This window comes from Pseudophryne corroboree, chromosome 6 (genome assembly GCF_028390025.1).
Source record: "Pseudophryne corroboree isolate aPseCor3 chromosome 6, aPseCor3.hap2, whole genome shotgun sequence".
Taxonomy (NCBI): Eukaryota; Metazoa; Chordata; class Amphibia; order Anura; family Myobatrachidae; genus Pseudophryne; species Pseudophryne corroboree.
The window spans coordinates 473,866,039-473,883,097 of NC_086449.1; the positions used below are offsets into that span (position 1 = coordinate 473,866,039).

At 45.3% G+C, this 17,059-nt stretch overlaps 1 protein-coding gene across 4 annotated transcripts in view; it reads left to right on the forward strand.

The window, feature by feature from the left end:
- Positions 1 to 17,059, forward strand: part of ASZ1 (ankyrin repeat, SAM and basic leucine zipper domain containing 1) — a 508,155-nt gene that overhangs the window by 425,363 nt on the left and 65,733 nt on the right. For 3 of the 4 annotated variants that reach the window (XM_063930479.1, XM_063930476.1, XM_063930477.1), the window contains one exon: positions 6,931 to 6,987. The exons of the other annotated variant lie outside the window; for it this stretch is intronic. In XM_063930479.1, the coding sequence (XP_063786549.1) occupies positions 6,931 to 6,987 (57 nt within the window). The remainder of the gene's footprint in view (positions 1 to 6,930; positions 6,988 to 17,059) is intronic. 4 annotated transcript variants of the gene reach the window in all.

Below are 17,059 nucleotides of genomic sequence, written 5' to 3' on the forward strand. Positions count from 1 at the left end.
CTGCGACCAGCGATCGCCTCAGCCTGGATGTGCAGAGCTGGGGTGGCTTGGTCGGATTCCCTGACTAAAAATATTGATACCCTTGACAGGGACAGTATTTTATTGACTATAGAGCATTTAAAGGATGTATTTCTATATATGCGAGATGCACAGAGGGATATTTGCACTCTGGCATCAAGAGTAAGTGCGATGTCCATATCTGCCAGAAGATGTTTATGGACACGACAGTGGTCAGGTGATGCAGATTCCAAACGGCACAAAGGTGTATTGCCGTATAAAGGAAGAGGAGTTATTTGGGGTCGGTCCATCGGACCTGGTGGCCACGGCAACTGCTGGAAAATCCACCGTGTTTACCCTAAGTCACATCTCTGCAGAAAAAGACACCGTCTTTTCAGCTTCAGTCCTTTCGTCCCTATAAGAGTCATATCTGCCCAGGGATAGAGGAAAGGGAAGAAGACTGCAGCAGGCAGCCCATTCCCAGGAACAGAAGCGTTTCCACCGCTTCTGACAAGCTCTCAGCATGACGCTGAGACCGTACAGGACCCCTGGATCCTACAAGTAGTATCCCAGGGGTACAGTTTGGAATGTCGAGACGTTTCCCCTGCGCAGGCTCCTGAAGTCTGCTTTACCAAGGTCTCCCTCCGACAAGGAGGCAGTATGGGAAAAAATTCACGAGCTGTATTCCCAGCAGGTGATAATTAAATTACCCCTCCTACAACAAGAAAAGGGGTATTATTCCACACTATATTGTGGTACTGAAGCCAGAAGGCTAGGTGAGACTTATTCTAAATCTAAAAAAATTTGAACACTTACAAAGGTTCAAATCAAGATGGAGTCACTCAGAGCAGTGATAACGAACCGGGATCCATGTCCCAAATTTGCCCTTATCACTAAGGGTACCTCAGGTTCGTGGTACAGAACTGTCACTATCAGTTTCAGACGCTGCCGTTTGGATTGTCTACGGCACCCCGGGTCTTTACCAAGGTAATGGCCGAAATGATGGTTCTTCTTCGAAGAAAAGGCGTCTTAATTATCCCTTACTTGGACGATCTCCTGATAAGGGCAAAGTCCAGGGAACAGTTGGAGGTCGGAGTAGCACTATCTCGGATACTGTTACAACAGCAGGGGTGGATTCTAAATATTCCAAAATCGCAGCTGATCCCGACAACAAGTCTCCTGTGCTTAGGGATGATTCTGGACACAGTCCAGAAAAAGGTGTTTCTCCCGGAAGAGAAAGCCAGGGAGTTATCCGAGCTAGTCAGGAACCTCCTAAAATCAGTGCATCATTGCACAAGGGCCATGGTAAAAAAAATGGTGACTTCCTTCGAAGCAATTCCAGTCGGCAGATTTCATGCAAGAACTTTTCAGTGGGATCTGCTGGACAAATGGTCCGGATCGCATCTTCAGATGCATCAGCGGATAACCCTATATCCAAGGACAAGGGTGTCTCTCCTGTGGTGGTTACAGAGTGCTCATCTTCTAGAGGGCCGCAGATTCGGCATTCAGTTTTGGATGTTGGTGACCACGGAGGCCAGCCCGAGAGGCTGGGGAGCAGTCACACAAGGAAAAAATTTCCAGGGAGTGTGATCAAGTCTGGAGATTTTTCTCCACATAAATATAGCTAAGGGTAAATTTATAATGCTCTAGGCTTAGCAAGACCTCTGCTTCAAGGTCAGCCGGTATTGATCCAGTGGGATAAAACATCACGGCAGTCGCCCACGTAAATAGACAGGGCGGCACAAGAAGCAGGAGGGCAGTGGCAAAAACTGCAAGGACTTTTCGCTGGGCGGAAAATCATGTGATAGCACTGTCAGCAGTGTTTCATTCCGGGAATGGAAACTGGGAAGCAGACTTCCTCAGTAGGCACGACCTCCACCCGGCAGAGTGGGAACTTCATGGGGAAGTTTTCCACATAATTGTAAACCTTTGGGAATTACCAAAGGTGGACATGATGGCGTCCCGTCTGAACAAAAAACGGGACAGGTATTGCGCCAGGTTAAGAGACCCTCAGGCAATAGCTGTGGACGGTCTGGTAACACCGTGGGTGTACCAGTCTGTGTATGTGTTCCATCCTCTGCTTTTCATACCTAAGGTACTGAGAATTATAAGACGTAGAGGAGTAAGAACTATACTCATGGCTCCGGATTGGCCAAGAAGGACTTGGTACCCGGAACTTCAAGAGATGCTCACAGAGGACTTATGGCCTCTGCCGCTAAGAAGGGACTTGTTTCAGCAAGTACCATGTCTGTTCCAAGACTTACCGCAGCTGCGTTTGACGGCATGGCGGTGGAACGCCGGATCCTAAGGGAAAAGGCATTCAGGAAGAGGTCATTCCTACTCTGGTCAAAGCCAGAAAGGAGGTGACCGCCCAACATTATCACCACATGTGGCGAAAATATGTTGCGTGGTGTGAGGCCAGGAAGGCCCCACGAAGAAATTTCAACTCGGTCGATTCCTGCATTTCTTGCAAACAGGAGTGTCTATGGGCCTCAAATTGGGGTCCATTAAGGTTCAAATTTCGGCCCTGTCGATTTTTCTTCCAGAAAGAATTGGCTTCAGTTCCTGAAGTCCAGAAGTTTGTCAAGGGAGTATTGCATATACAACCCCCTTTTGTGCCTCCAGTGGCACTGTGGGATCTCAACGTAGTTCTGGGATTCCTCAAAACACATTGGTTTAAAACCAGTCAAATCTGTGGATTTGAAGCATCTCACATGAAAAGTGAACATGCTCTTGGACCTGGCCTGGACCAGGCGAGTGTCAAATTGGTGTTTTTTTTCTCAAAAAAGCCCATATCTGTTTGTCCTTTCGGACAGGGCAGAGCTGCGGACTCGTCCCCAGTTCTCTCCCTAAGGTGGTGTCAGTGTTTCACCTGAACCAGCTTATTGTGGTGTCTTGCGCCTACTAGGGACTTGGAGGACTCCAAGTTGCTAGATGTGGTCAGGGCCCTGAAAATATAGGTTCCAGGACGGCTGGAGTCAGGAAAACTGACTTGCTGTTATCCTGTATGCACCCAACAAACTGGGTGCTCTTGCTTTTAAGCAGACTTTTGCGAGTTGGATGTGTAATACAATTCAGCTTGCACATTCTGTGGCAGGCCTGCCACAGCCAAAATATGTAAATGCCCATTCCACAAGGAAGGTGGGCTCATCTTGGGCGGCTGCCCGAGGGGTCTCGGCTTTACAACTTTGCCGAGCGGCTATTTAGTCAGGGGCAAACACGTTTGTAAAATCCTACAAATTTGATACCCTGGCTGGGGAGGACCTGGAGTTCTCTCATTCGGTGCTGCAGAGTCATCCGCACTCTCCCGCCCGTTTGGGAGCTTTGGTATAATCCCCATGGTCCTTTCAGGAACCCCAGCATCCACTAGGACGATAGAGAAAATAAGAATTTACTTACCGATAATTCTATTTCTCGGAGTCCGTAGTGGATGCTGGGCGCCCATCCCAAGTGCGGATTATCTGCATTACTTGTACATAGTTACAAAAATCGGGTTATTATTGTTGTGAGCCATCTTTTCAGAGGCTCCGCTGTTATCATACTGTTAACTGGGTTCAGATCACAGGTTGTACAGTGTGATTGGTGTGGCTGGTATGAGTCTTACCCGGGATTCATAAATCCTTCCTTATTGTGTACGCTCGTCCGGGCACAGTACCTAACTGAGGCTTGGAGGAGGGTCATAGGGGGAGGAGCCAGTGCACACCACCTGATCCTAAAGCTTTACTTTTTGTGCCCTGTCTCCTGCGGAGCCGCTATTCCCCATGGTCCTTTCAGGAACCCCAGCATCCACTACGGACTCCGAGAAATAGAATTATCGGTAAGTAAATTCTTATTTTCTCCTAGTCCGTAGGGGATGCTGGGTGCCCGTCCCAGTGCGGACTAAATTCTGCAAGACTTGTATATAGTTATTGCTTACATAAGGGTTATGTTACAGTTTTGATCAGTCTTTGGCTGATGCTGTTTTGTTTCATACTGTTAACCGGTTCGTATGTTCCAAGTTGTACGGTGTGGATGGTGTGGGCTGGTATGTATCTTGCCCTTAGATTAACAAAAATCCTTTCCTCGTACTGTCCGTCTCCTCTGGGCACAGTTCTTTAACTGAGGTCTGGAGGAGGGGCATAGAGGGAGGAGCCAGTGCACACCCATCTAAAGTCTTTAGAGAGCCCATGTCTCCTGCAGAGCCCGTCTATACCCCATGGTCCTTACGGAGTCCCCAGCATCCTCTACGGACTAGGAGAAAAAGATTTATTGGTAGGTTTAAAATCTTATTATTCCTTTAGCACTGTCCCATCAGTGCTATCTCAGGTTCGCTATCCTCCAACAGCATTTTCAGTTTAAGGCCTTACCTTCTGGGTTAGCCACAGCCCCCAGAGTATTTTCCAAAATTATTGTGGTAATGGCAGCTTATCTCCGGCAGCAGGGGATAAGAAATTGCTTCTATGTCATCTGCAACAGACAAAGTGTCTGCAAAGGCACGGGTGGCTCATAAATTGGCCAAAATCGTTCAAATCACTTGGGGACTGTATTGGATTCAAGCCTTCAGAGAGTAATTTTACCTCTGAACAAGATATTCAGTACAAAGTTCAGTCAAGGATTTAGGAGTTGCTACACAGTCAATAGGTATCCATTCACGCAGGAATGGGATTGATGGTGTCAACATTTGACATAGCAGAGTATGCACAGTTCCACTCGAGGCCTCTGCAGCATCTGATCCTTGCCAAATGGAATGGGTTGCATCAGATGATAAAAATGCAGACTATGGTCCTTACGATGGAAATAAGAATGCCATTAGCCTGGTGGCTACAGACATCCCATCTGGACAAGGGGAGACCCTTTTGGATATCAGATTGGGAAATTCTGACTACGGATGCCAGTCTCCAGGGCTGGGGAGCAGTGTCAGGAAGGTTTTGTTTCCAGGGGCAATGGACCAAGGAAGAAGGTTGCCTGCTAATAAATATGTTGGAACTTCGGGCCATATACATGACACTGATTCAGGCAAAGAACATTCTTCATCCAGCCTCGTCCGCAGTGTTAGTTCCGGGAGTCCTAAACTGGGAAGCGAATTTTCTCAGTCGACACACCATTCAGGCAAGCGAATGGACTTTACAACCGGAGGTCTTCCAGACTCTAGTCGACAAGTGGGGGTTGCCACAGATAAATCTCATGGCGTCCCGTCAGAACAACAAAGTTCTCGCATACGGGTCAAGAACAAAGGATCCCAGAGCGAACTTTGTGGATGCCCTGTCGGCGAGATGGGACTTTCATCTGGCCTATGTGTTTCCTACAATCACCTTATTACCCAGGATGGTGAGAAGGATAAAGCAAGGAAAGGGTCCCGTGATACTAATAGCTCCGGCTTGGCCCAGAAGACTTTGGTACACAGATCTGCAAAGAATGTCGATGGATGCTCCCTAAACGTCCAGGTCTACTGATGCAGGGTCCTTGTTATCACAGACATCTGGATCGACTGTCTTTGACGGCGTAGCTCTTAAAACCTCTATCCTGAAGTCAAGAGGATTCTCACAACAGGTGATTCAAGCAATGTTCAGAGCAAGGAAACCTTCCTCAGCTCGCTTTTATCACCGAATATGGCAAACCTATATTCATTGGTGCAGTGAACAGAAAATGTACCCTGGGTCTTTCAGAGTTTCCAGGGTCTTCGCATTCCTTCAGGCAGGAATGGATAAAGGTTTGAAGGTGGCTTCCTTGAGAGTGCAAGTGTTGGCATTGACTGTATGGTTCTGGTTCCAAAAGAAAATTGCCAACTTACAGGATGTGCATCCTTTTTTTCAGGGAATGCTGCGCATTCAACCTCCTTTTGTTCCTCCTACAGTGCCTTGGGACTTAAATTTGAAAGTCCTAAAGGCCCTTCAAGTTGCCCCATTTGAACCACTTAATAAAGTGTCTCTTAAATGGTTGATAGGTAAAGTTCTCTACTGGCCATGGCGTCAGCTAGAAGAGTATCAGATTTAGGGGCATTGTTATGTCGTCCTCCATTTCCGTTCTTTTATCCAGATAGAGCGGTTCTCAGAACTAAATCTGGATATCTGCCCAAGGTGGTGTCTAAATTTCACCTTAACGTGGAAATTGTAGTACCGGCTTTCCAGGAACCGGGCCTTTTTGCGGGAGATGCATCACTGGATGTGGTCTGTGCCTTAAGGATCTAAGTGAATCGTACCAGTGCCATCAGAAAGGCAGCTTCTCTCTTCATTCTACGGATTTCACAACAGAGGATGGCCTGCTGATAAGCAGACACTGGCAAGGTGGCTTCGGATGACGATTTCAGAAGCATATTCTCAAGCTGATCTCCATGTTCTGGCTAATGTCTCTGCTCACTCTACTCGTAAGGTAGGTCCATCATGGGCAGCACAACGTGGTGCTTCAGCAGGACAGATGTGTAAGGCAGCCACATGGTCTTCCATTAACACATTCATTAGACATTATACCATGGATACCTTTGTCTCTCATGACGCTGTATTCGGGCGAAGGATTCTCATGTCCAATCAGGAGCTTCCCCACCACTAAATTGCTTTGGGAAATCCCAATGTTATCCTGTGGATAACCTGTGTACACTGCCGAGAAATATACGTTATGGTAAGAACTTACCGTTGATAACAGTATTTCTCCTAAGTCCACAGGGATCCCACCCTTCTTTTACTCACTATCCTCTTCCTTCTTGTACAGAAGGGTGTGCATGTGTGTTCTTCTCGCCTGATTAGGGCTATCTATGATCCTCCTGCCTTGAGCTTTGGGAAACAACTGATTTGCCTGAGCCAGGACGCGTGGATATATGGACGGGCCCGTTGCATGCCCGATTTGTGTAAATCCGCTGTCGCTTCATCATATCCCAATGTTATCCTGTGGACTTAGGAGAAATACAGTTATCAACGATAGTTCTTACCATAACATATATTTTTCTGTTAATTTTTATAGGAAAATGATGTAACTTTGAGGCAGCTTTTATCTTTGGAGGAAATAGAGCTTCAAAAGGTAAGTTTTACTCATAAGAAATAACTGATATATTTGCATGGGTTAAAATATTCATGATAACTTACTTGGACTACTACATTCGGGATGTACTACTACATGCGGTCATGTTACCGACACCATTCGGGAGACCGGCGACGGATCACCAACAGCTACCTTCCCGAAGGTAAGTATTGGGGTACCTGTTTGTGTTAGGGCCTGTGGGAGTGGAGAGGGTTAGGGTTAGGCACTGGTGGGGGGGGGGGGGGGGGGGGATGTTTTCCTAGCCACCGTCCCCGGAGGGGTTAGCCCTAGCCACCAACCCCAGAGAGTAAGCCGTAGCTTCCACACCCGGAGGGTTGTGGGTGTAAAAGTACTCATCCCCTCCGACATCTGGCCCTACAGTCCTATACATGTTCCCATAAAAAATTTTGCCTGGAAAAAAAACGGGGCTGATTTTTTTGCCCAATGGCGTTATCAGGCAATTTACTTCCAGACCCCCTTTTTTTTTTTTTTTTGATGAAAATTGACCCGTTTTTGTGTGAAAACACATAGGTCTGGGATAAATTCACGGATTCATATGTTTTCACGAATAAACGGCACTTATCTCGGATTTTGTTTGACCTGCCTCTGGGCAGGTCAAACAAAATCCCTGGTAATATCTACTATCGGAGACAACTGAATTACCCCTAGGGATCAGTTAGCAGCGGTAGTTTACCACAGCTATTTGAATTCCCCACCCTAAGTGAAAGGTGGTAAACAAAATCACTCAAAAATTACCAGTTCTCCCTTAAAGAGAAATGGTGTTCACATGGACTTCAAATATAAAAAAAATATAAGGCGCAAAATAAACTCGATTTGCACAGGGAGCTTCTTTAATGGAATCACTGTTAAATTGTGGATGAGTCATAAGACAAATATTCTTTTCATAAGTAATATCATACACAAAATATTGGGTCTCTGAATTTAAAACCTATGAAACCTACTCTTTTAAAACATACTGTAGGTTAACTGAAATTAGCCACTGGGCCCCAAAAATCTGGCCGGCAATCATTAGAAAGGTATTGAATGGTAAACAAATAGGAAATCTGCACTAGGTAATCTGGGCAGTAGACAAGAAAAATATGTGGACACTTGAAGAATCTAGAACAAGGCTAGTGAAAATAAGCAAAGTGTGAATAAAGTGGCTCATGGATCCACAGTATAATCTTGCTATACCAATCCCATGCTCTTGATCCAACATGCAGCATGTTGACCTGATTGAGACTCCTCAGTGAGATCTTTCTGGATGTAAAGAACCTGTAACGTAGAATACCGATTTAAATTTCCACGATAACTAGCTGTTAATTAGCGTTGTTAACACACAAATCCATGAACTTTTCACCAATTCTGTGTTAACGCATTAATTTAACAGGCATTAAACAAGCTCTTGGGTGATAAGGCAATGCAATTGAATAGCCACGGGCCTTAAAGCTTGAGGTTACCTTCCTGTTATCACCCTCTAATTTACCGCAAGTAATTGAATTCCCCCTTAGACATCTGATCAGTGCATACTGTGTGTGCTCAGTATAAAACTACTCCGTAGCACTATCTTTGTCCTGTATGTTTTTTTCCTCCTGTTGGACCAGTCCAGTTTACACATTTTATACATACAGCAGTAATGTTTTGGACTATCATTTTTATTGGCTCTTCAGTCCTGCTTTAATTGTGAGTATTCACCTTCTTGCAGATTATGGGCTGGATTCAATTCTTTTCACCCCTTTCCACACCCATTCTGATTCTGCCCTCAGGGACGTTGTATAATCATTTCAGCTCGCTACTCCCAGAGTAGCGAGGCACCCAACCCTTTACACAGCTAAACCTGACTACTATGGGCGCAATATGCATGATAACGGAGATCATTTTAGAAAGGAAATTGGGCATGATACACTGTATATCATTTGAATCTCACCCAATATGTCTGATAGCACATTCTATAACATTTCTTTGATACCTGTTTTCTTCTAGAAACTATTCTAAAAGTAGTCATTAGATACATAGTACACTAAACATATAGCTAATCACTGTAAAAAAAAAAAAAGAACCCCAAAATACGCAGGGGTCAATAAGCGTGTAACCGTGGCTATATGCTGCACTTACAGTACCTCTGGACTCGCATGGAAACAACATTGCCAGGACAACTCAAACCCTTCGCAGGTAATTGAATCGACCTCAAAAAGTCTGCTCTTGATATTTGCACTTCCAAAAAAAAATTTTTTTAAGGCCTTTTTGCAGAGTGCAGGATTTATAAACTAACATTAGAAGCGTGGTATTGAGCATGCTTTATTTTATCAAACACACATTGATATGGTTCCCAGCTATGTTTTGACCGCCACCGAGCTACTTCTAGAAACGTAGGACCTTGGATATGCTATTAACATTAGTAATTACAAATCACTTATAGTCTATAACAGTGGTACTCAAACTCTGTCCTCGGGACCCCACACTGTTCACATTTTGCAGGTCACCCAGCAGGTGCACAGGTGTAGTCATTACTCACCGACACATTTTAAAACATCCACAGCTGGAGCTAATTATCTCACTTGTGCTTCTGTGAGGGGACCTGCAAAACATGAACTGTTTGGGGTCCTGAGGACCGAGTTTGAGAACCTGTGGTCTATAACATTAAAACTTGTACATACTGTACTTACCTATGTGTCAGTGAATTAGGGAGAGATGTACCAAGCTTTGTAGAAAGAGAGAAAATAACAGCCAATCAGCTCCTAGTTGCCATGTTACAGGCTTAGTACATCCGTCCCTTACTTTGTGCTATTCACAAATATATGCCAATGCCCATGTTGCTTTTACTAGTATGACAAAGTATGAATCAGCCAGATGATGTTAAAGCACAGATGTTTCCTCAATTTTTGCTGCAGCATGCAGCGCTTCTTAGCACACCTGCGCTCATTTGCAGCAGCGGGTCTCCTGTTTAAAGTTTATGAATAGCTGTTGTATGCTTACAGTGCTCCCACTGACCTGTGATTCCCATGCTGCAATGCATGAAGGGGGACACATCTGTAGTTGTCACTTTGTGGATACATTGAGTCCATGAAGAATGAAAAGATAGGCTAACTACAGGTCTACATTTGTTTTGTATGGTGTCTAAAAATCAATTTTATTTTCATTAAAGTTAAGTTATTGCTGAACAGTTATATTTAGTAAGTGAAAGCTGCAAAACTTGCATTAGGGAATTTTGGTCTTATGTTCTTTTGTTAAGGATCTCCGTAAGCTAATCATCTTCTACAAGTAGTGTAAAGAGAATTGGATATTTGGTTCAGTTATTTTCTTTGGCAGGCTTTAGACTAACTTGCCTAGTTATTTAATGACAATTACTGGGTTTGTAAATGATCATGGGATATAATAATCATCATTTACTCTAATAAGAGAGAACATGTTTTATGATACAGTAATCGATGCAGTACCAGCAGAACTGAAATATTTTTACTTTTTGTCATACATTGACTGGAAAATTGCAAATACATTTGCCAAGTTTTGAGTGTGATGTTTAAATTGCAACCACATAAATCAAATTCTCCCAGCGGTATAGAATTAGCTAATTTGTTTTTCAACAGGAATGTTCTGTGTAGTGTAATAGGTTTGTAATGTTATTGAAGATTTCATAGTTCTTACATTTTATAATTGTCGTCTTGTGCAAGAACTCCCCACACGTATTACATTTTAGGCGTTTAAAGGAAGTGTTTGGAAAAAGACTAAAAAGTATTAATTGTCCAAGTAGTAATGATAGAATAAAGCTAATCAGTATGCATTGTATTGTTGCCTGCACCCATCTATTAACTACAAATAACCACTGCAAACTATTAGTTTGGTTATTTACAGCTATTCAATAACAGGGGGGTATCCAATTAGGTGCACTTATTTTTCATATGCCATTTTTCCGTGCAAAAAATTAGCCCTAATCACCCAAAAACATATAGGATCTGCGAAAAGCTGTGGACCTATGTTTTCGATGTAACTATTGTGGAAAATATGTGGTCTAATCAGGGATTTGGCTTCACCTGCCTGAGGCAGGCGAAACCAAATTCCCGGTGAGTGCTGGCATTGGGGCTAATAGGATAGCCCTGGACGAGTCATTTAGCTGCAGTAAATTACTGCAGCTATTTGGATACTGCACAAAGTGGGATTGGTGCATTTGTTAAATACAAACTTGTGGTTTAAAATTTGTTAATTAATTTGTAATACTTATTTACTGCTTTTCTGCAGTGAAGGGCAGCGTGATAAATATTTTAAGCTCTTCTTCAAATCTGGGAAGATTTGTTGTCTCTGCCCAGTACCTAATAGATTTGCTCCAGTTGAAGCCCACAAACTGTGTGGCTCAAACCTACGTACCCTCATTGCAAAAGCAGTTTCCACTGAATACTGTAACTCCATAGTATACTTTGTGCGTTAATTCAAAGCAAATGTAATGATATTTTCTCATACGTCCTAGAGGATGCTGGGGTCACATTCAGAACCATGGGGTATAGACGGGATTTGCAGGAGACATGGGCACTTTAAGACTTTCAAAGGGTGTGAACTGGCTCCTCCCTCTATGCCCCTCCTCCAGACTCCAGTTTTAGAATTGTGCCCAGAGAGACTGGACACACTACAGGGGAGCTCTACTGAGTTTCTCTAAAAATACTTATATAATGTTTTTTATTTTCAGGGAGGCTGCTGGCAACAGTCTCCCTGCTTCGTGGGACTTAGGGGAGAGAAGTTATGACCCACTTCTAGTGATTTCAAGGGCTCTGCTTCTGGCTGACAGGATACCATTAGCTCCTGAAGGTGATGATCGCTGGGTACGCCTAGATGTTCACTCCCGCAGCCTGCCGTCACCCCCTTACATAGCCAGAAGTCAGAAGGCAGGTGAGTAACAGAAGACTTCTCTTCAGTGACGGCTTTTCTGAGGTACCGCGCAACAGAAGGTAGACCGCGCGCCATGCTCCCACACACATAGCACTGCAGGGAGGGGGGCGCCCTGGGCAGCATAAATCCTCACACAAAGGCTGGCAATAAAGTTGACATTAGTGCCTGGGTACTGTCCTTACCCCGCCAACTAAATTATTTATTTATGAGCGGGACAGAAGCGGGGCTTCTTCCTCGCCTCACCAGCACACTGCTCAGCGCCATTTTTTCTCCTCAGGGAGACGCTGGTCCTTCCTTCACTGCTGAAATGTTCAGGGTCCAAAAGGGGGGGGGCGCAGCAATATGGGTTCATGGTGTGTGTGTGTGTGTGTGTGTGTGTGTGTGTGTGTATGTATGTGTATATATATATATATATATAAGCGCTACAAGTCTGTCATATATGTATTTATTATTGTCCAGACTATATATTTTTGGCACTGGTTTGGTGTGCTGAAAAATCCTCTGTGTCCCATAAGCTAGTGTGTCTGTGGGAACTTGGTACATGTGTGTCAACATGTCGATGGCTGAATTTTTTTTACCAAGAGAAAACTATATTTGGGACAAGGACGTGTGTGGGTGGCCCTGTCGGCACCACCAATAACTGACTGGGTAAAAAATTTGCATATCAGAGTAAGGTTGCATAAAAGTCTGTCCCAGACACAGACTTAGAAATATCTATGGAGGATGTGATGTTAATAGCTATTTTTCCCTCAAAAATGTTATTTTGCTCAGTTGCTACTCCCTGCTACCGACACGGATACTGATTCCTGTGTCGACCAGATTGTTTCCTGATTAGAGCCAATATTGTGCAGTACAATTAAGGACGTATTAACGTCACGGAGAACCCTGCTGTTCCTGACGGAGGGTCTATATATGTATGTGGATTAATATATGTTTATATGTATATAGTATGTGTATGTATGTATGTATAGATATATACTGATAGCTAATCTCATGTACTGAGCGCTCTGTTCGAGAAAGAATCATGGTGGATTCCGATTGTTATTCATTTCCGCCGCGGACAGAGTAAAGTGTGAGTCACTCCCTGCTCTGCATGGGACCATGTCACAAATCCAGTGGATCGCATGCAGGAAGCTACGCTATATTCTAGCTATGTAAGCACGGGTACATTACTTAGACCTGCCATGGCAGGCGCATGGGTGAGTAGTAGTATTCAAAATTGATAGAATACCTTGTCGCCCGATATAGATACCCTGGAGGGAGATGAGATACTCCTTACGTTGGGTCATATCAAGTACGCTGCAGCATGCTTAAGTGAGACTGCAGGGGAAATAGGACTCTTGGGTTCACAGGCCATTTCCATAGCGGTCTCGGCTAGGCGGTCGTTGTGCATTCACCAATGGAATGCTGATGCTGACTCCAAGAAGAAATGGAGCCTCTTCCCTATGAAGGTGAAGCCTTGTTTGGTGGTGGCCTAGTTGATTTGATCTCAGCAACGGCCGCAGGTAAGTCAACCTTCTTGCCCTATGGTCACTCACACCGAATGAAGACGCATCATTATCGGATGCCGTCATTTCGACCCAATAGATGCACAAGAAGTTAGATTCCCTTTAATTTGCAGGTTTAGGAAGGGGAAGAGGGAAGAGGTCCGCAGCCTTTTCCAGATCACAGGTGCAGAAATCATCCTCTGCATCTGCCGAATCCAACGCATGACGCTGGGGCTCTCTTGCGGGAGATAGCACCGGTGGGGGCGCGTCTAAAAAAAAACTTCTTTAGTCAGTTCTGGATTCATTCGGAAAACTGGCAGTTTTCGAGACGTTTCCCCTCAACGATTTTTCAAATCGGCCTTACCAGTTCTCCGAACAGGGAGGTAGTATGCGACGCAATACAAAAATTGTGTCTGAATCATGTCATTGTCCGGGTTTCCCCGTCACACCAGGGTGAAGCCGTTAATCAGCCGTTTTTCGTGGTTTTCTACCAAAAGAGACTCGAATTCAAGATGGAATCTCTCAGGACAGTGATTTTCAGTCTGGGGGAAAGAGGTTTCCTTGTTTCGGTAGACATAAAGGATGCCTACTTGCAGATTTCCATTTTCCTCGGCGTCACTGAGGTTTGCAATTCAGGGTTGTCATTACCAATTTCAGACGTTGCCGTTTGGTCTATCCACGGCTCCGAGGTTTTTTCACCGACATAATGGCGGAAATGATGGTCCCCCTTCAAAAGCATGGAGTCACGATTATCCCGTACTTGGACGATCTCCTGATAAAGGCAAGATCCAGGGACCAGTTGGTGCAAAACATTGCACTCTCCCTGACAGTTTTTCAACAACATGGTTGGCTCCTAAACTTGCCAAAAGCAGAGTTGATTCCAACAACGCGGCTGTCGTTTTTTAGGAAGCATACTGTGCACAGAACTACAGAGTTTTTTCTTCCAGTGAAAAAGAGCCTGGTCAAACATGTTCTGAAACCGGCAAAAGTGTAAATTTATCAATGCATTCGGTTGCTGGGAAAGATGGTTGCGGCCTACGAGGCCATTCTGTTATGAGCCACGGCTGTGGCTCATTCCTGTTTTGCATGTCAGTTAGGTATTTTATGTTATTCTTCTGTTCATGTTCCCCGTGGGTGTCATGGGGTGCTCGGAACTCACCCTTAAGGAGGGGATACTGTTATGAACCACAGGTAGTGGTTCATTCCTATTTTATGTTTATAAGTTGTTTCGCAGGCCAGGATTTCCCGTTGCTCTGTTTAAGAGTACTCTTGGTTGCTGCCGCTGGTGAGTCTGTGTAATTGCAGCTTGTTCCCATGTGTTCAGCCTCACCTGGCTGCTAATTGCATCTTGTCAGTTTGGAGTCATGCAACAGGGCAGCTGCATGAGATTATTAATTAGGCCTCTCTGTTATATGCTGGCTCAGTGCTATTCACAGACGCTGGTGATATTTCTTGGTTTCCAGTCTGCTTGAGTTCTGAGCTTGTTCCTGCCAATTCCTGAGCTCCTGTGTAGCAGTGTCTGTCGAACTGCTTCCTGTGTCGATTCCTGTGTCAGTCCCTGTGTCGATTCCTGTGTCTGATCCCGTGTCCTGCCGTGAAGTGTTCCTGTACTTAGGTCCAGTGCCTTTGCCTGTGCCTGGTCAAGTTTCTGGCTTCTTGGTGTCCACCGGTCTGTCGTTTGGGATTCTGCCTGTCCTCCAGTTCTGAGAGTCTGTGTCAGCAGCATTTGGGAGTTCCTGTCCGTTTGCCAGTATTCGTACCGGTTCCGTGAGTAGCGGCTCTGCCGCGTCCGTCGGCCTAGGCCGCTGTTTACCGTTATTATTTCTGTCACTGGTGTTTTGCAGAGGGTTCTGCTTATGCTGTCACCGCCGGGACACAAGAGTATTGTGTCGGCGTGTGGTCAGCATTTCCTTTGTTGTTCTTTTCCTTTGGCGGCAAGCCGCACATACATTTAGTTTTAGGCTAGTTAGTAGCCCCTGGCTTTGGTTGTTTCAGTTAGAGGGCCCCTTGTTATCACCCTGTCTCGGTACACTCTTTGTCTCTCATTAAGACCTGAGGGGACATCGAAGTTGGGCAGACGTAATCCGCCCTTCAAACGCGGCTGCCATGGGCTCAAGCAACCATAGTCTCGCAAGAGTGTACTGACAGCACGGGCGAGACAACGGAGATAGGGCGCCAGGGGCTATTCGCTTTCCATTCCCCCTTTCCCAGCATTACGTCCTGGTGCTCTGGACTCACTTCATAACATCTCCCTTGTTCTGAGCACCAGGAACCTAACACATTCGGCTTGACAGATTTTATGCCAGAAGTGTTCCAGGGGGATTTGTTGGACAAGTGGTCCGGATCCCACCTACACATGCACCGAAGGATTATCCTGTCTTCTGAGACCAGAATCTCACTCTTGTGGTGGCTACACAGCTCTCACCTCCTAGAGGGGCGCAGGTTCGAGATCCAGGACTGGATCCTGGTAACCACGGATGCAAGCCTCCGAGGCTGAGGTGCAGTCGCACGGAGGTCAATCTTCCAAGGAAGATGGTCTAGTCAAGTCATGAAACTTATCTCCGCATAAACGTTCTGGAGTTAGGGGCCATTTACAAAGGCCTTCTGCAAGCGGCCCGTATTGATCCAGTTGGACGATGTAACAGCAGTAGCGTACATAAACCGCCAGGGCGGAACAAAAAGCAGAGCGGCGATGGCAGAAGCCACAAAGGTTCTCCGCTGGGTGAAAAAACATACAAGCGCTCTGTCAGCGATCTTCATTCCAGGAATGGACAACTGGGAAGCAGACTTCCTCAGCGGGCACGATCTCCATCCAGGAGAGTGGGGCCTCCATCAATAGGTCTTCACGGAAGTGACAAGTCATTGGGGTGTTTCCTCAAATAGACATGATGGCATCTCGTCTAAACAAGAAGCTTCAGAGATATTCCAGGTCGAGGGACCCTCAAGCAATAGCAGTGGATGCACTGGTGACACCGTGGGTGTTTGTCGGTGTATGTATTCCGTCCACTTCCTCTCATTCCAAAAGTTCTAAAGATCATAAGAAGAACAAAGATTCAAGTGATCCTCATTGTCCCAGACTGGCCAAGGAGGGCTTGGTATCCAGATCTTCAGGAATCACTTGTAGGAGATCCCTGGCCTCTTCTTCTCTGCGAGGACCTGTTACAGCAAGGGCCGTGCGTGTATCAAAACTTACCGCGGCTACGTTTGACGGCATGGCGGCTGAACGCCAGATCCTAGCCCGAAAGGGTATTCCCAGTGAAGTAATTTCCACTCTTTTTCAGGCCAGGAAAGGAGTAACGTCTAAACATTACCACCGTATTCGGAGAAAATATGTTTCTTGGTGTGAATCCAAGAAGGCTTCTATGGAGGAATTTCAGTTAGGACGTTTTCTCCATTTTGTACGAGCAGGTGGATGCGGGCCTAAAATTGGTCTCAATTAAGGTACAGTTTCAGCCTTATCGGTTTTCTTTCAAAAACAATTGGCCTCCCATCCAGAAGTTCAGACTTTCGTGAAGGGTGTGTTGCACATCCACCTCCATTTGTGCCCCCAGTGGCACCATGGGATCTTAATGTGGTGTGGCAGTACCTTCAATCACATTGGTTTGAACCTTTACGAAAGGTGGAATTAAAATTCCTTGTTTGGGAAGTGGTCATCCTGTTGGCCTTGGCATCCGCGAGGCGGGTGTCTGAGTTAGCGATCTTGTCTC